Source organism: Alligator sinensis, unplaced genomic scaffold (assembly GCF_000455745.1).
Source record: "Alligator sinensis unplaced genomic scaffold, ASM45574v1 scaffold611_2, whole genome shotgun sequence".
NCBI classification, from domain to species: Eukaryota; Metazoa; Chordata; order Crocodylia; family Alligatoridae; genus Alligator; species Alligator sinensis.
This window is the reverse complement of record NW_005841869.1, coordinates 812,470-831,869: the sequence shown is the minus strand read 5'-3', so window position 1 is coordinate 831,869 and position 19,400 is coordinate 812,470. Positions and strand designations below refer to the sequence as shown.

General features: G+C 41.8%; 1 protein-coding gene across 1 annotated transcript in view; it reads right to left on the bottom strand.

Annotated features, from left to right (window-relative positions):
- Positions 1-6,488: 6,488 nt before the first annotated feature.
- The window catches only part of UBAC1 (UBA domain containing 1), a 66,845-nt gene continuing 53,933 nt past the window's right edge, over positions 6,489-19,400 (bottom strand). Inside the window, exons 5-12 of the mRNA XM_006016938.1 lie at positions 18,965-19,072; positions 16,846-16,948; positions 16,239-16,347; positions 14,603-14,840; positions 9,777-9,863; positions 8,487-8,625; positions 6,742-6,851; positions 6,489-6,500 (exon numbers count right to left, since the gene is read on the bottom strand). Coding sequence (XP_006017000.1) covers positions 6,489-6,500; positions 6,742-6,851; positions 8,487-8,625; positions 9,777-9,863; positions 14,603-14,840; positions 16,239-16,347; positions 16,846-16,948; positions 18,965-19,072 — 906 coding nt within the window. The remainder of the gene's footprint in view (positions 6,501-6,741; positions 6,852-8,486; positions 8,626-9,776; positions 9,864-14,602; positions 14,841-16,238; positions 16,348-16,845; positions 16,949-18,964; positions 19,073-19,400) is intronic.

Below are 19,400 nucleotides of genomic sequence, written 5' to 3'. Positions count from 1 at the left end.
GACAACTTATTTACAGAGAAATAACTACACCCAGAGGCCCACAGATGCGTCAAGAACGTGGGTTTGGAACCTCCCTGTTCCTTGTCAAAATATTTAGAAACAGCTTGTAATAAAATCAAAAAAACCTTTATTTTAAGATATGTTATAAATTTACAACACACATTAACAATTCAGGTTCAGTGTCTTCAGTGTGCATGTGTGTGCAGGTTCAAAGACTCAGCGTTCATTCTAGTCCCGCGCATGGGTTCAACCTAACAACTGCCTATATTAATACAGTGGTTAGCAAAGCCAGACTTGTCCGTTAAACCAACGTTCTTGATACCTTCTGAGAAGATAGTTCAGCCAATTAAAAAAAAAAAAAGATTAAAGCAAACAAAATGCTTGCAAACCAGTAACAAGGCTGGGCTGATCTTTTGGTAGGGCCGTGGTATTCAACTGAAACTGGATGAAAAAGGTTTAGTATTAACATTAGCCACTACTCGGTCTTTTGGCAGATATGCAAGAGGTCACTGACCCATGTTAGCATCCTTTAGAATGAACCCTGAATTCTCCAGGTTTGTCAAAATCCACCCAAGTTAAGCTTCAGAAAAAGTAACGTAACATCTTAAAAACAACTGTGCATGCCACACATCAGTGTCAGTTCCATATAAAAATGACCATCTACTGGACCTAATTTATTTTATACACAGATGAAATGAAGAACGTTTTTAAGTCGGTACCTTGCAGTATAACTTCACTAGTGCTACCTTGTGGTCAGTGCTGTATAGCAAATCACATTCTTGTACAGTTCGTTAAACCCATCGTAAGAAACAGCTCTTGCAAATTAAAAAAAAAAAATTCTACAGGTGTTTGTTACCTGCTGCAACAGGCAACAACACGCGTTTCATTTGGTAGGGTTTAGTTTAAAGTGTTAGCACAATTTCCCCCCTCCACAACATGATATAAAAACTATAACCAAATTCGGTAAGAATGTAATGCATTCACATTTATTAAAGTCCATATGCTTCAGACAGGCCCTGCATTTAAGTTCTTCAAGCCTAGGACAAGAGGTACATCACATGTTGGTTATGACTCAGTGTTGCAAGTGAACATGGCAATTTTTTTTTACATGTAAACGTTAACACACACTGCTTGCTTTGCTTCTGTAGTAACACAGGAATCACTGTACCAGCGTAGACCAGTGGCCAAGCCAGTTAGCTCTCCCATTTCTGGCAATGACCAGCACCAAATGCTTTAGAGAAATAATTAGCCTGAAGGTGAAGATGCACTTAATGATTGGCTTACACCTTGAAGCACGCGTTTTTATCCCTCTGTAAAAGATCTTAGTGTCACTGTAATATTAAACCCAGTGGTGGATGTAATATCCACCTGTTATTTTACCAGCTCTTTATAAAGTCCTAGAAATACGCAATACGTGCCAAGTGATAAAAATGTCACTTAATAAAAGCAGAAGTGCCGGGTGTTTCCTTCAGACAACACATGTGCCATCCCGTGCCTACTACTTTTGGAAAACCACCATTTGAAACTCAGGTTAAAGGGAACAATTTCACTGCCTGCTTCCTAGGCGAGGTCTGCCAATGCAGCTCTACGACGCATTCATCATTTAATGCCACGCTAAATCGAACAGTTTGAAATGCACAAAGCTAAAGCTTCTCAAAATAGGGCCGGGAAGGTTGTGACTGCTCCAACTGGAAAGGATTAGGCTCCTCAAGCATTTCTCAGATACCAAGAGCTGTTCTCAGAACTCCATGAGAACTAGGGTTGGGAGGGTCTGGGTCACACTGTGACAGACAGGCTGCAAATGGCTAATTGTGGAGCAATCGGCTGGCAGGTTTTAAAGCTTGTGCGGCAGCTCACCTTGCCCTTTGCGCGGAGTGCAGGGCTAAAGGCTACTCTGCTAAGAGCAGCGGGAACTGGTTTTCTATTTCCTTCTGTGCACAAGGCAGAAACATCCTTGGAACTGTGTAAAGAGCAACGAGGTGCAAAGCTGCTGTGTATTCTGGCATGGTCATTTCTACCTCGCAAGGCATCAAATCTCAAAGGAAACCCACACTCTGGGGAAAGAGAAAAAGCAGATTCTTGGCCCTGCGTATGACTGTAGCCTCACTAGGGGTATTGAGCTAGTTTGGTTTTACAGGTCAAGACCAACCAACATTGAAATTGCAAAGTAACTACTAGCTTTTTAAATTTTTTTTTAAATACACCCTTAAATGTACCCCCCTATAAAGACAGTATAAATATGAAGCCCTGAGAACAAACTTTCATATAATATATTTCTATTAAAAATATCAAAGCTTTGTGATGACAAAATTATAAATTATATATATTTAAATAAATAGCTAGCTAGCTTGTGAGAGTCACATTATATCAAAAGGTTAAGAGATTGTCTGTATCCACTGATGGAGCAGGGATAGACCTAGTGTAAGACCAACAAGGAGCCAATACGGCAACAGGTAACCCACCTACCTGCCCCACTTCCTCACTTTGCCTTGATTTCATCCATCTTCCAGTTCTTCCCTTGACCTAGTTCTGATGAGGCAATGAGACACTTTCAGTGGTGGTGCTGGATTCACTGCCATAGCCCTCTGTTAGCTTGAGTTTAAACTTAGGCTGCTGACAGATGTTCGTTTAAAGGCACAATGGGATCTGATCCCCGATCTCAACAATTGTGCTGCCTGCCATGTCACACACACATGGCATGGATCAGATCCTGGGCTCCTCCTGCACCAGCAAATTGAAAACTGGGTGCCCAACAATTAGCTGATTGTCAGCTGGCTCCAGGGCTGCACCAGGGGTCCAACTGGTCCTAGTGCAGACCCTGGAGCTGGCCGACCATCAGCTGATTGTCAACTGGAGACAGGACCACACCATGCCTTGAACCAACTCTGGGGCCACCTGAAGCCCTGGTGTGGTCCTGGATCCAACTAACAATCAGTGATCTGTGATCATCAGTGGGCAGGGACCACACTGGGCTGGCTGAAGGCCCTGGTGCAGTGCTAACCCGGCCACAAGCTCAGTTTAGGGTACGATGGAAAGTCAGCCACAAAAACATTAAGAGTTTTGTGTAATATTTTTGTGTCTGGTTTCCCTTTCTGTGGTGCCATTAACTGCTTGAATGTGTGGCTGGGTTACTATCTGCTATGTGATTAACAGACTCATTGCATCTTAAGTGTAACATCTGCCAGGGGCCTCAGGAGATGCACAAATCCTTACTTCTGTGAGCAGCATTTCCTTACACAAGTAATCCCACTGCATTTTTACAATGCATCTAACTTGCACCATTAAGGACCGCCCACTGTTTTGCAGGACAAAGCTCATAGCCCTTTAATCTTTACCCATGGAACAGGGCTATTGTTCCTAGACAGTGCACTCACTACACATTACCTGGAGAACAGGCCCTGCTAATGCTGAATCCCAGCTTAACAGTCAATGCAGGGACCTTTAGGCTTTCAGTCTTATGAAGCACAGGAGGATCTCTCCCCAGCCACTGTATGTTACATTAACCTTGCTGGAGTAGAAATCCACATGACTCACAGCACGTGCCTTTGGACTTTCAACTTCATGGTTATTGGCAGCGTACAGCACGAATGAGTAATACGTGAAATTAATGAGCTGAGATGACTGATTCCTCAAGTGGCATTGTACATCAAGGATGTTATTCGCTCCTAAGCCTTGATGGAAAACATTACATCTTTGTTATGTCATGCTAGTTCCAACTACTGGCCATTGGAAACATAAGTTCTTAAAAGATAAGCAGCATCTTTTTCAAAAGCGATACCAAAAAAAAACAAACAACCAAGGCTGTTTGACATTGCAAGGAGAGAATATTTTATAATAACCAGTTTTTTACCTCCTACACGTCACCTGTACAGCTCAAAAAAACCCAGTTCTAAAACTGATCATATATACTTAAAGCTTTTAGGCATTTTAAAGATGCAGGATCCCTTTCATCATAAGGTTTCTAACTATAACTGCAGTTATTCAATATTAAAAGCAGGGCATTTTTATTTTCATTTATTACATTAGTGTCTTTTTCCTAATTGCAGTTGGAGAAAAAGTTGTTTTTAAAGAGTCTGTTGTACTGAATTTGTTATACACAAAGAAGATGTGGTTTTGATTGACTTCTGTCACCCAGATCAATCCAATGCAGAAGATGCATACTGTTCAGTATCAGGCACTGACAAAACCATGCGACCTAACCAATTCCCTGCTGTGGGGAAAATGCGGAGTGTTTCAAGGACTCCAAAGAGTAAAATATTCTGCTCACCAGATGAAGAGTTAAAAAAAGATATATGGCGCGGAGACTGTGCAGCTGGTAACTGTATGTGGAACTTCATGTCATTCTTAAGAGTCTGAACATATGCCCTTGCAATCAACAGGAACTTGGATGCTTACTTTTAATAGGAACCTGATTGGACCTTAATGTTTTCCAGGTTATGCTGCTGTCTCAATGCTTGTCCAATTAAATTTAGAGCTGTAGGCAAGGACAAGTCATGGTCAACTGAGAAGCCAGTAAAGGTCAGAAGACAGTGGATCCATCCAGTTTATAAGGATTATTTACAAAAGCGCTGGGGAGGGAAAACCATACCCATCAGATACTCAAGGGTGTAGAACTTCAAACAGTAACATTCCTGGGTATGAGTCCAAATGGATAACCGCAGGGGTAAGAAAGGAAGTCCTGATGGAAGAAACAACTGATATCCTTCAAAGCCCCTTGTTAGGATGTGTTGTATGTTATGACCTATAACTTACAGGTGGTGGCATCAAAACTAGTGGGACTAATCTGAGAAGCCACGTGGCAGGACCAGGCTTCTTTGTAGAACCCCAAACCAAAGTGTCAATTAGACTGAGGGGAAGATGAGGACATGCTGGGCAAAAAGGTCCTGAAAAAAAGTTGCTTTTAAAAACTTGGAAATCAAAAGCCAGGCAACATTTCTATAAAGGTCTCAGTTTTCATTTTTAAAACTAGCAGTCTTCACCAGCTTTCTAAAGTATAGCCAACTTAATAGGACATCACAAAAACTGGGATAGTAAGTCAAGATAAAATCTAAGCTATTTTAACTTCCCCACCCATCACCCTAATTATGGGAAACTGGCAACGTCAGTACCTCAGCTGCATACTATTCCAGCACGGATGCCAAGATCAGGCCAAAACTTGTTGTGTGTTTTTGGACTGAAGCTAGCTGCCTTCAGTAAGCGATCGCTTTAAAAGGTGACCTGCAAAGTTATTCGAGAAATCTCCCCGAGGCACACACTACTACACTGCTTAAAGAAAGTGTGAAAGATTTGTTTTCTTCACACACTTAATTGAAACCAGGCAGGGCCCTATCTTGCCGGAAAGACCAGATGAAACATTTCTTGGGGAGAACTGCAGGGTTTATAACAGAATCAAGTTTCATTTGCCTGAAACGTGATGCCTTTCTTCATCAGAATATTTGGCCTTTTTTGAAACACAATTCAAATGCATCATAAACTGTCAGAGGAAGAAATGAGCACGCAAGATTTGGTCTCCCATGCTTTAAAAAACTGGAAGCTTAACAAAGCTCATCTATCCAGGCTGAGATTTCTAGTACGCCTTCCAACAAAACCAGGGAAGACAGAGCTTGACATTTTTGAAATTTCCGAGGCGTACAAGAAAAAAAGAACCAGGGGGTGGGGGGACGACACCTTATTTGGAAAGGCCTAAACATTTCAGAAGTGCTTGATGCAACATAAAAGAGGCCAAGGGAACACAAACCTAAGAACTTCAGTTTTCACTTGAGGCCACCTTACAGTGAAAACCCAAGCAAGCCAGTTTCTTTTTGCAAGCAGAGTCTGAAAAACGAGACATCAGCAGCACAGAATGCTTCCTTTCCTGAGACATTCTCAGACAAGGAAAATAAATGACGTGAGGATGCATCCTCAACCCAGGATACGTTAAACCAGGACTAACCTATGAACTGATGCTTCAAGAGAATCCAAGCACTGGTGTAGCAAGTTATGTTTTGTGAAAGAAGAGAGATACTGCATCTTTAATCGACTTGAGTAAGTCTCCTGCCAAAGCACAAGCCCTGTAGGACTGGAACACCACTAAGGCAGAAATAATAAATAGGGAAAAAGGAACGCTACTTATTAAAGAAATGCCATCTTTGACTTATTCTGTTTAAATCAGAATGCAGGACTAACAAGCTTGGATAGAAATGTGCTCTCTCAATATTTGGACTTCTGTAAAAAATAAATTTCCTATGTGTTGATTTAAAAAGCACTTTGCATTTTGATATTGATATAAATTAACACTGTATCAAGATGATTCCTACCCTATGCTAGTGGTCAGTGACCTTTTGTAAACACTAGCCAGATGCTACAACTGCCGGCTAGTAAAACTACTGTCACAGGCCTTTTACAAGGAAGATTGAAACATGAGCAATGTCATCATATCACTTTCTCCAATGATCATATGCTTCATTGTTTTCAAAGCCTTTTTCTATATTTGGATAGATATTTTATTTTCAACCTAACACCTGAAAGCAAAAAAAAGAAAAAAAAAAATCTCAAACAAGTCTTCAAACCTTTTCTCCTAACACTAAGCCCACAAGGCAATTAACTTCAGCTTGGCCATAACTACACATGTGCTCACTGGAGAGATGTCTGTCCAGATAAGCTACCCCGCTTCCTTCTCCCCACCCTCTCCACCCCCCCCCAAAAAAATCTATGTTCCCTCTTGTCCAGGACACGCAAAGCGAGGGACAGTAGAAGTGGCACAGGGTTCAGCGTCTGGAAGATTCGAGAGATCTGTAGCATGACAGGCCCAGTTTCTGGATCATTCATCCACTGAGTGCTGTTTAAGGGGTTTTCAAGCATGTCTTCAAAGGCTGCCAAGAGAAGGAAGAAGTAAAATTTAGCTAAGGATGACTGAGTATTTAGGATGTTTTACGTAAGGGGAGTTGGTTTTAATTACTGTGGAAGCGATCAGAGAGTTGCCATCACAATTCGGTCAAAACTAAGAACGAGCATACCCTAGATATTTTGTGCTCCTCCCCAAATGTTTTATATACATGGGAACGCCACCTGCAGTTGTATCTTCACCAGGTTGCCTCTTCAACTGGAAACAGCATGTTAAAGAGCCTCGATTACTGTCTCCCACAGGTCAGCCCTGGATGCTGTCTGCTGGAGGGGGTGGGGGGGATTGCATCTCTGAAAAAAATCTCTTTACACAGCCCCTTTATCAGGAGAGCAGGGTCTTACACCCTATGGAACAGGCACTACAGGCAATCGAAGCCATGAATACCCAGCACCTCTGAAAGGCATAAATACTTTGTTCAAGGTCACAGGTCTCTGGCAGAGCTGAGAATAAAATACAGATCTCATACTTTGAAACCTGACTACACTTTTGGGGGAGGACAAGAGATTGCACTCTGCAGGACTACAGATTTATCATTCTACTATGATTAATGATTTTCTAATTAAATGAAACTATTTATTACCAAAATCAGAGACACTAGCAATTTGCCAATGTATCATTTAAAGTAATATGCTCCAGTTCTCATCCAAGCTTTGGACATGTATACAATGACATCTCATTTTCTATTTTTATACCCTGAGCTGTAGTGTGTGACTGCTCTGAAATAAAGGGACTATTTGTTTGGAGATCAGGGTGGGCAGGTTCTGGTCCTGTTTAAATGCGATTGGTAAAGTCAGCATTTTAATCAATGTAGGTATTATCAAAAGCTTTATCATAAAGCAATAGGGAGGCAATCTTTCTTTAAAAGCATTCCCTTACCTAAAAAGCCCAGGCAACACTGAGGCTAAAGAATAAGCACGCCATTTCTATGCAGCATGAAAAGTAAGATTTCCCTCAGTATTATCTCCCTGTGAGAAGTTTCCCTAGTGACCCATCAACCACAGATTTGCATCTCATTCTCTTTTGGGCTCGTCGACTGTGTACCTTTCCTTGGCACAGTCTTTTTGACCAAGAAAAGAGAGGCACTACAGGGCAAAACTCCAAGAAGAGGACAGCATGTGTCCAGAGCTAATATTTCAGCCTTGGCAGGACAAGGCTTTAGCTCACAGCTTTCAATTTGGTTAAATTCAGGCAACTGCTGCCCACTCAGCAGGGAGTTATGCAGCAATTGTACTGCAGCATGCTCTCTCTTGCCCACTATTTGCAGACAAGGAACTGGAGATTTCAAGCACAGGTCTCCAATTTTCCTGCCAAAATGTGGAGAGGGGTCTCTCAGATCCTCATGAATACCCAGGGGCTTCAGGGTGTTCCAGGTAGCAGCAATTGCCCTGGAATTCAGGGTCACATTTGTGGTAGTCTCACAAGTGTTCAAGCCTATAAAGGCCCACAGAGCAATACACAGCAGCAAAAAACAAGCCTTCAGTCTGACTAAAGGGGAAACAGTAGCAGCATCCATATTGCTAACTGCATTACAGTTGTAGTACTTTGCATTTGTTACCTACTGCAAAGGTGACGCTTCTTTGCCAGAAGCCCATGACATACTTACCTAATAGCGTTTTAGGGTTTGTTAGTCCTAACTGTACCACTGGGTTTTCTAGGATGGCTTGGAAGAGAGGGCTGTTGGTGTCGATTCCCTTATCTAAATCCTCTGGAGAGGGCTTTCTGTCTCCCAGCAGCCATTCACACTGTTAAAAAAACCAAAAAAGCAGCAGGCATGACAAGGTTAGGAACAGTTCTATTAAAATGCAAGTTGGTAACACATCCAATCTCTCAGATAAATAAGGCGTAAGTTAGGACATTCCAGACAAATAACTTCTCCCTGTGTACGGCTTGAAAGACTGAACCGCATGTATTAAACACATCAGCTATTATTCATCGGGATGCTGCTCCCATTGAAGGCAACTGCAGAAGTCCTGCATGTCACTAGGTGTAGGTCTAGCACCTGAGGGCACCTATATACATGTAGAGAGGCTGCTGTGATGCACTCTAATTACAATGCATTGGAGCAGACTCAATTAATTGAGTCTGCTGGAGCATGGTAATTGCTGCACTCCAGCAGACTCCAGTGTCGTGTATCAGCATCCCCGCACCGAGAAATGGTGGCTTTAGTTAAAGTGCCCCTGCCACCATTTTTCAGCATGGGGACGCTGATACACGTGATGCTCCGGGCACTTTATTTAGAGTCACTCCACTTAAAGCACCCTTCCCCCAGCCACTTGAAGCATATCTATAAAACATCTGAGACAGCAACAAAATGCACCAGGCACATGGATTTAAAAAAAAAAAAAAGCAGGTGAGGTGTCTCTATACAAGTCAGCCTGCGGGCCTGCTGCTTGCTCCAGAACAGTCAGTCTCCTATACCAAAACTCCAGGATTTCCCAGACTGAATATGAAGGGGCACTCACTGATTCAACTTTCAGGAGTGGCTATCTTAACTCAGGCCTTCTCTATTAGGCAGCATATACTCTATGGGGTCCTGCTGTTCACTGTGCACAGCTTTCAGAGGAGGGCCTAAAAAAAACCAAACACATATCCCTGACCAAAATTCTTCATCTCAACAATTCTCATGTGGAAACCATTCCCTTCATGCTAGACATTGGTTGGCTGCCATCGTCCACCCCAGAAGTGGCTACTTTCCACAGTGGTTTCATCTAGCTAGAAGGGTGCCTAGTATTAAGCAACATTTGCTTCAACATCAGTCAACATGGGGACTGGTCTATTAGTAGCAAAACAGTTTAACAGAGTTTGGACTGAAGTGACCAAAGCATCATCCAGGCTGACGACCAAAATTCTCAACTCAGAAGACAATATGGAATAAAAATGACAGCGAACTCACAGCTGCATTTTGCTGGTTGTTGTTTACTCTGAGTGCGTCTATCACCTCTTTTTCATCAAATCCCATCTCCATCAGGGCAATGACGGCCTAAATCAGAATGACACAGCTCATTACACGCAACATTTAACTTGGTCTATAGCAGCCACAACACATGCAGGAACACATCCTATTGTCTTCAATACAGGGCCTTTTGGTGGGACAGAAAGGGGTGTGTCAAGCTGTCAAGCAGCAGTTTATGTTATCCCCCAAAATACCAAAGCTGTAGTCAAGCAGCAGCAGCAGGAGACTAAATCCTAATTGCTTCTTTCCGTGCCAATTCAAGGCTGTGACTCCTGGCACTTCAGTTATGTGAGGTTCTTTACCTTGCTGTCCTGGAAACCAGAGCCAAAGATAAGCACAATAACCACAATTAGTTGCTATGATGATTTTTATTAATAAAAGAAAGGAAAACAGCATCAAAAACAGCCCAAAACAATGGCTATCTTCAGTTACCAAGCGTATGTCAGTCTCTTTGAAGAGCTTTCAACAAAGATAACACCTGTGAGAGCACCTGACCCTTTGTTAGGAACACTCTTCTCTAGGTAAGTTAAAACCCAGGTAAGTTATACCTTGGGTCTGCATATCGTAGATAACCTAAATAGTTTCTCGACAGCTAAAGTAATTTTGTTAGCAGTCAGCAAGTCCTGTTCACTCCATTTTGGATGAAGTGAACACTTGGTAAATAGTTAAGAGTGCTCACATTCAGCTAGTCTTAAAAATCAAGAAGTACTTTAAATAGTTATTAAAAAGAAGCCATTTTATGAGCAGTCTTGAGACAAGGTAATGTGAATCAAGACTGGTAGTGGGATTTAATTCAGTTTTAGGATTCTTAATGTTTACTAACTGGTCAGTCTTGAGACTGACCAGTTATTAAACATTAAGAATCCTAAAATTGAATTAAATCCTGCTACCAATGTTAATTAACTTTAGCTTGTCTCTCTTGGTCAGTCTATGGTCCCAGCAATGTGGCGTTTATTAGAAGCTATTCACATCTTAAATTACAATAGTGTTTCAATTTGGGCGAGAGGAAATGGAATGCTGTTTTTCCTTACTGCTCCGGGCTTTCTTTTATTCGCCTATTGTTGCCCATTGCTTGCTTGTTTTCAGAGATGAAGAGGTTGAGCTATGGTGAGCACTTAACAACAGACCTTCCTCAGCCAGATGAAGGGTACTTGTAACCAAAAGCTTGCAAAGACATTTTTTTCCCAACTATTTGAGTTGGTCTAATAAAAGGTATCAGATTTACCTAAAGAACCTTGTTCAACAACCTAAAGGAAGAAAGAAGATTCTGCTGTGTGTCATGCAGTTTACAGGAAGGGTCCTTCTACGGTCTTACTGAAGATGGCAGGAGCATCTCCCAAGCTGTGTGCCAGGTGCAGCCATCCTTTCATTGGCCCAGCACTATTGTGGGATTCTTTTGGCAGCTGAAACCACTATCTGCTATGGCTACCTCTACTCTCCAACCCTCCTACACATATGCAGGAAAAGTTGGATTTTTTTTTTTGCAGCTTGGTGCTCATACTGCTTTGGTCTCTGTAGCAGAAAATTCTCAGAACATGTTTTTAAATTAAATGTCCAAATTTCCTTTATTCAGTCCATTTTCTGACATATTGTTCCAGTTCCATCAGGGCTTGACAAATTTAAACAACTCTGTGTTTATACAGTCATTCAGTTATTAGGGCACTCTTCCTAAACAGAATTATTTTATAAAAAGTTCCTTTATAATTTAAGGCTAGCTACTTTAGAAAGCACTTTCTATTCATCTTCAGGACTGGGTCTTCTCTCTGAGCTCAGAAAAGAAGTTGCTAATGCACCATCAGACAATGCTGAATATTGGGGGATTAATTTATACTCAAGTTGCTTCTTAAATGGCATCAGATGGCCCTGTTATGATTGTACATAAACCACTTATTACATAGGAATTACATGACGAAGTTGAATTAAAGTTTGCAATATTCACCCATTACAAGATAAAGCTCTTGGTCTGGGAGTGATGTGATAGAGACCTTGTTGACAAAGGTATTCACAGTATAGCATTGACACAGCAGTTTGGCAAATGTAAAAACACCAATAAAAAAAATTTACCTATAAGGAAGCAAAATGTCTTATAAAAGAACTTGCCTCTAGTAATCCCTACAAAAAACATGTTTGGGGTAGGGGGTGGGAACTCTTCTCAACACTACTTCTTTCCTTGCTCCTCACCTTAATTACCCGTAAGAGGGCAATATCAGATGCCTTATTTTCAATTAAATCTGTTAGGGGTTCAGTTACTGCAACACGTGCAATATATGAGCCATGGCACTCATTTTATTCTGTGCACAGTGATAGCTAAGAGACTTGGGACTCACAGGAAAGCAAGATACTATCTCGTAGGAAAGTTAAAGCTTAAAGAACATGTCTAGGAGGACAGATTGTTTTAATTTAAGCATCCACTTTTGGCACTCATTTTGTATGTGCCTGCAAACAGAAAGTACATGCTTCACTCTCCCTCATTACTTAGTATAGACCCACAGGTTCAGCCCCACACCCTTGATTTCAGAGGGGCTGCGCCTGTATAGCTATACAGATCTTGACAGCCACTTTCAGATTCAAAACATGCATTGACACTATGACAAAGGCAGCTCCAGTTTGCAGCAGTCACTTCTCATCTTCCATAATCCTCTCCAGACATTGTTATCCTTTACTCGGTTTCTAGGGATTGGATAGTTATGTATATGCTGGAAAGACAAACAGACTAGGAAAAGCAGAGGTACCTGTACTGTGAACACCTCCCTCATGAGACTGAGCTACAGGATGCATCTACTTTGGTAGGAAGCCCATCGTTCTATTCAAAGGGTGATATCATGGCTCCTATTGACCTTCACCCCACTACCTTTAAAGGAGCTTCCTCTCAGTTGTGGTTTGAAGCCAAATACTCCACATATTTATGGTGCTGCCCAAACAGCAATTCCAAATCTGTTTCACATTAATCTGAATCTAGTCCACTTCCTACTACTCAGTGGCACAGCAATGAAGTTTGGCACCCAGGGCAAAGCCCACAGCGGCAGCCTTGGCGGGAGCCACTTTTCCTTGTCCCCAAACGAGCTGTTTGCGGCTCTGCCCCACGCCCCACCCCAGCTGAGCAGCACCTGTTGGGGCCCCTTTGCTTCAGCACCCAGGGAGGTTGCCCCCCCACAGCACTGCTACTACTGGATTTTTTTTGTGATGTACAAAATAGAGATATTACACAGCGATAACCTTCCTTAAACCATAGAAAGTAAACCATTTAAACAGGGTGGATCCAGATTACTTAGTGATAAGTAATCCTCAGTATATGTGCAATCCGCTAATTGGTGGGTACATTTAAAACAGATTGTAAAACAGCAAACAAGTGTATTTAGCCTGATCTCTTCAAAAAGGTTGGCTATCTATAATACAATTTAGAACACTGATCAGAGGAATGAGAACCCTTCAACCTTAATCTGAAGTGCTTTGGGAAACAGGGAAGGAGAGACAAAACCCTGTGAACAACTACAGATTTGTAAGGGAAGCAGAGAGCACTGTTTGGATCCTGCAGACCTAATTCTGTTCAACTACAGTGGACAATCTAGAGTTAACTCATTACTCAGGATCAACCAAAGATGTTGATACCCTGTGCAGTGCTGCACACAGATGTCCAAGACACCTCTGAATAAAACTTTGCTCGGGTACCAGAAGCAGGAGTCATGGTTACACAAACCTCCGCTCAGGCTAATTTACTCCACTTCTTAGAAGAAGGTCTGAGAGTTGCTCTGTGCTAATGTGGCACTACCACTAGCTCAGGTACCAGCCATATACTGTGCAGTGCAGTGCAAACCTATCAAAAGAATAGCACTGAGCCCTTTGCTTCCAACCTATGCAAATTATGAGAAAGCTTCCAGTCTGGTACTTAGCTTTACTATTCCCTTCAGCCCATATGTGTGATGTTTTATTCAACTTGCCTTGAGCAGGACAACTTGCCAAGGTCAGACAGATAATAAGTGCACCTACTCTTCTCCTTAGATGTGTTACACAGCTGTGAAAATTACACATTTAGATGCACACACGTAAATTTTTTAAAAGTCTCATTTTCAGTGATGAGTAATTTTCACACCCGTCTCATCAGCTAGTAAATTGGGCTGGATTCCTGCTTAAGCTGCAAGAGTGGAACTGGATATTCCTGCTTTAGTGGTAAAAGCAGAATCCTGAAGAGCACCTTTTACTGCATTTAAGGGGAAATTATCACACACATCTGCACATTTTTCCCCCTATGATAAATAGCTTTGAATAGGGATCAGCTTTCTTTCTTCTTTTTTTAAACTGTTTCACTGACCTCTGTTAAACAGCAGTTTTCCTATTACTTTTGCAAGCATCTCAAGATTACACCTTACTGCTATTTTGTTAATTTGCACAGCTGGAGTCTTCAAGACACTGTAACACATATCCTATGACCCTTCTTCACCAATACATATAACTACAATCTTTCCTCCAGCTTCAGTGAATAGAGCAGAACAGTTACAGAAGTCTGTGCTAGGAGATTCAAAAGGTATCAGGCACAATGTCCTACGTTCAATGCATCGACATTTAAGTACTGGAGCACAGTTGTATGGCTTCAGATAGTTTGATGGTCTTCTAGCAGACCCCAGTATCTTCTGTTTCAGAGACACCAGAACTGTGCCAGAGCAGCAGAATATATACTAGGCCCTGCAAGATGCACAGTGCCTTATCTGAACCTTGCTGTTGCTGTAATATTCTTGTTATGCAGAGAGGTAAGAGAGTTAAATACATACTCGTGGGTCAGGACGAAATTCTCTTTTCCTGCGGATCTTCTTGAATATTTCTGTCAGCTCATCCTTGGCCTCTTCACCACCGGTTTCTGAACTAGGCCCAGCACTTGCTTCGGCAGACGAAGCGCCTGCTTCAGCTGCAGCTGCAGCTTCTGAGGAGGTCTGACCGGGAAGTGGTGCATCAACCATGGGGTCCTCTGCGTGTTCGATCAGCCACTCCATTGCCTGTGTTACTGACATACTAAGGCAAAATTAACAGAAACACGAAGAGTCAGCAAAGCTCAACAAGTAAAGAACCATCCGGCTGACAGAACCTTTGGCTTTTCCTCCTGAAACTTTCAGATTTGCCAACTGGTAATATCAGCGAAATCCCAAAATATGAGTGTCCTTCCTTGAGGTTCTCCTCTCATTTGGTTACAAAATAACTTTGGTGCAATTTCTCAGACTCTACCTTTCTGAAATATAATGGATACCAAAGGAAGCCTCTATTGGGGCTACAGCGAAGGGCCTGAAAGTTGCTGAGTAGGGGAAAAGTCAAGGTTAACCTAGTGCTTTCAAATGCATTTTTGAGGGAGTGAAAGAACCTCAGCGTCATTGTGAAACCTCAGTGTCATAGAGAAAGTCACTCTCTAGAGTTTGGATTTGTAGAGAAAACCCTAATATGGCAAAGAAAATAAACATCTATCCAAGTTGGTGCAGAACCTGAAACCATAGCTCAGAGTTAATTCTGATACCCAGACATGATCATGGTTAAGTGTCAGTGTTATTACCTATTTTACTTCTGATCAAAAGAAATAAGAAAGGACAGAGATGAATATTTTCCAGATGCACGGTTTACTGGGAGTGATAGCTCACTTTGGTATAACAAGGAGCTAGTACTTTATCAAGGTCCACCTTTCCTTCCCAAAGTCTGGATCACAGAGCCCATGTGAGCACTGGAACAAGGGCAGGGCACCCACATCTTGAACAGAGCCTAAATCTGCACGTGAACCTAGTTGAAAAGAAAAAAAAGCCACTCCTGACAAGACCAGCAGAGCACTCTGATCATAGTTTTAACATCTGCATGATCTGCTGTAAAACAGGTGAAGCTTGGGTGAGAGACAAATTCGGGGCAGGGGAAAATGGAGACAAATGGTAGGGAAAAAGAAAAGAAGAGAAGAGAAAAGGGGAAAAAAAAAATCAAACACTGGATTAGTACAACCATATAAAAGTTATGTAACCACAGAAGAAGAGAACAGCCCTCAATACTTCTATCTGGATATAAAAAAAAAACTTCTTTAGAAATCAATAAGAAGTCTAAAGCTGCTCTAAAAATGGGTTAGATTTTTTTTCTTCTTTAGAAAGTAAGGGGTTTCTAAAGTGAGAGTTCAATACTTGTAAACAGCTTCAGACTGACAGCCTGCAGGCCATATTCTCAGCACACGTATGGCACATAAAACAGCAGCGCAAGCTTTCTTCACACCATCCCCTGTACTCTACCTTGGATAGGACTGTTCCATGCACTAGTGCTTCATCCAGTCTTGTTTTAGGTGGTTCAAATAAAGATCGGGTTTGTTTGTTTACAGAAAATACACCAAGTAATAACGTTCACGGGTAGCCTCAATAATTGCCAACCTGGTAGTTTGCTGGGCATACTTACTGATTTAGACGAAGGGCTTTGACGGCTCGAGTCTCGGGAAACCCCATTTCTGTGAGCTGTCGCAGGGCTATTTCATCCACTCGGTCTTCCTCATCCTCATCCAACATGGCTACGAACAACAACATGGTCACGTTACAGCTCCCAGCCTGCTCCATCCAAGACCACATTTGTTAAGTTAAAAGCATTGATTTTCTCATCTCAAACATATCGAGTCAGAGACAGAGAAAGAGCTTTTCCAAAGCTCTCTGCCAATGCTGGATTGCTCGCCTACACTTTCATTGAAGCTTTGGCTACAACAGCTTTTCATGTTGCAAGCCATGGTGAAAAGACTTCCTTGCTACCTGGGCAGGTCTATTTAACTAGGAGCAAGACTTTGTGTCATTACACGCAAGCCTCACCACTGATGTCTTGTGATTAAGTATTATTTCAACATGCAACAGTACTTTCTTTGTCAATGGGGAGGCCCCAGATGAGTCCCAATGATCCCATCCCAAACCTGCATAATTTGTGAGATATGGCTACATGCTTTCAATAACATGGGCAAACATGTCTTTGAATACTTTTTACAAGGCCTGCTTCATAAAACACAGTAGGGATATGTTCATACCATTTGCCTTCTTAAATAGCTCAACTGCATCTGGGTTCAGTGCTAGCAATTTTTGTGCAACTTCTATCAGTGAAACCAAGATTTTCCGGAGCTCTGTCTGGAACTGCAGGAAAAGAAACCATCAAAACATTTATACAGGAAGCTACCAACAGTCATCTTCTCTTAATACGTCTATTGTTAGAGCATCTGTGCTATGCCCTTGCCCCCCTGTGGAGAAGGTTGTTTCATTATGGCTTTGCTTTTCATTGTGTTTCTCCTACAAAAAAAACACTGGCATGTTTCCTGTGCAGTGGTACACAGGACAAGAAATGCCTCGCTGAAAGCTTGATTTCTTGTATTGCTTTTCCTTCCATAAAAGAAAATGATACTAACTGAGAAAGCTTGTTTCTTCACAGGTAGAGGCCCCAACACTGCAAGGGCTTCTTTAAGAGAGGGGGAGGGGGGATACAGACAATCAAGCAGGCTTTGCAGAGATGCTAGGAAGCTCTTTTTAGAAGTGGAACCCCTACTCCTATTGAAATAAGTTCTTTTGATTAGCACCCCTTTCTTCCAAGTACAAGCAGCCCAAGAAATGCTTGCTTCTTGTGAAACACATGCCCATATTGATGGGTCAGGACTTCCCCCTCCTACAGAGATTTTTTCTTTTAGAACATCTCATAAGCGACCGATTGAATTGGTCACTAAACATGCTTTGTTACACATTCTATCTTCATTTCATTAATAGACTATGGTAAAGACATATTTGATTTTTTAAGCTTCAATATTTTATTGAATTATTTTACAGCATATGCATTCTCAGAACAGGTACAGCAGAGATGACAGCTGCATAAGCTTCCTTCATGCCACCCCATCTTTGCTCTGCCTTGGGCAAAATTACTCCCTGTACTAGTACTTTATCCAGCTTTGTATTAAGTGCCCCAAACAAGGAAGATGCAGATAGAGGCTCTCCTATGTCAAGCACATGAAACATGAAGCAATGCTTCCTTTCCGTTGAAGACAAGGCACTGGAATCTTAGAGCTCTGAAAAAGAGAGACTTGAACACCAATAACAAAAAGAACAAAAAACCTGGCTCAGCCAACCAACATCATCAAGATGCAGGCAATGTATTTACTAACTGATCAATAGATGTTACGCTTATATCAGCACAAAGCATTACAGATTGTTCTAAGCAGCTGAGCGACCCATCAAACAAATAACTGTTTAACATTATTGATCTTAATATGAAGTATAACCAAAAATACAGGAATAAAAAAATATCTGTGGGGAACACAGTTTGCATCTACACTGGACTTTCAGTTCAAATCTTCTTATAAATATAGACGGAGACATGAAGAGACAGTCATTTTTAATTTCTTTGTGGGACAACAGAACAAAACATGCAAACATTTTCCACATTCAGAGGTCAGTTTCAGATTAAGCATGTATGAAGCGAGGGAGCATAGATCTAACACTTCTTAAAAAAAAAAAAAAAAATCATTACCCCAAAGAATTTTGAATTCCAGCTGAATAATATTATGCTAGTACATTAGACCCTGAAAGTGAAAACTGGGGGCATTTACACGCGTGCTCTGCGAGTTGAGGGGGGGTGGGGTGGATGCTTTAATTAGAGCAGATCCAAGAGCCCCTATAATTAAAGCGCCCGGAGCGTCTCATGTATCAGCATCCCCGCGCCTAAAAATAGTGGCAGGGTTGCTTTAACTACAGCTCATTCGACGAACTTTAGTTAAAGCGCCCCACTGTTATGCTGATACACAAGATGCTGGAGTCTGCTGTAGCGCAGTAATTACCATGCTCTAGCAAACTGGATTAAATTACAGTGCACTGGAGCAGCCTCACTGCTCATGTACAGGCACCCTAGGAGTCTTATCTCCCTGTAAGAGAAACGCGAAAAGTAAAAAGAAACAGGGGCAAGATCAATGCTATCTTTCCAGTGCAGTTTTAAATCATCCAAGCTATTGGTATAAGAAGAATGAAACCTTTAAAAATATTATTTTTGAACAGAGATGCAGGCCCTACACTTGCCATCCATTTCAAGTTTTAGTGAAGGTGAGCTAATCCTGTTCCTGTGGCAGAACTCTAGATTTAACATGCAACTTAAACATGAAACTCCATACTTACATCCCTCATGTTGTGGTGGGCCACCGTGCGATCCACGCTGCGAGAAGGCAGATTTGCTGTTGCTTTGAGAATAGCGTCCTTATCGGGAGCTTTCTGTTCCTGTTTCCTCTACAGGAAAGGAAGCATGATCAGATTTTTGTAATTAGTATTCCAAAGAGTAAAAAGAGTGAGGCATAGATAGCTATCTGCAATTCCACACTCTTCCCAAGCAAATGGAGGACCATGGAGCTACTTGCAACTAGGTGAAACCACAGTCTAGCAGTGCAAACCACTTTGCATTTACAGGGCCAAATCAGGGAAACAAAATCCCCAAACAATATCCCAACTTTTATTTCAAAGAATGTTATTTCTCTGATGAACTGCACAGGACGAGCTATGAGCTCAAAGCTGACTGGAAAAGTGGTGCCCTTTGATGGAAAAGATGCAGACAAGTGGC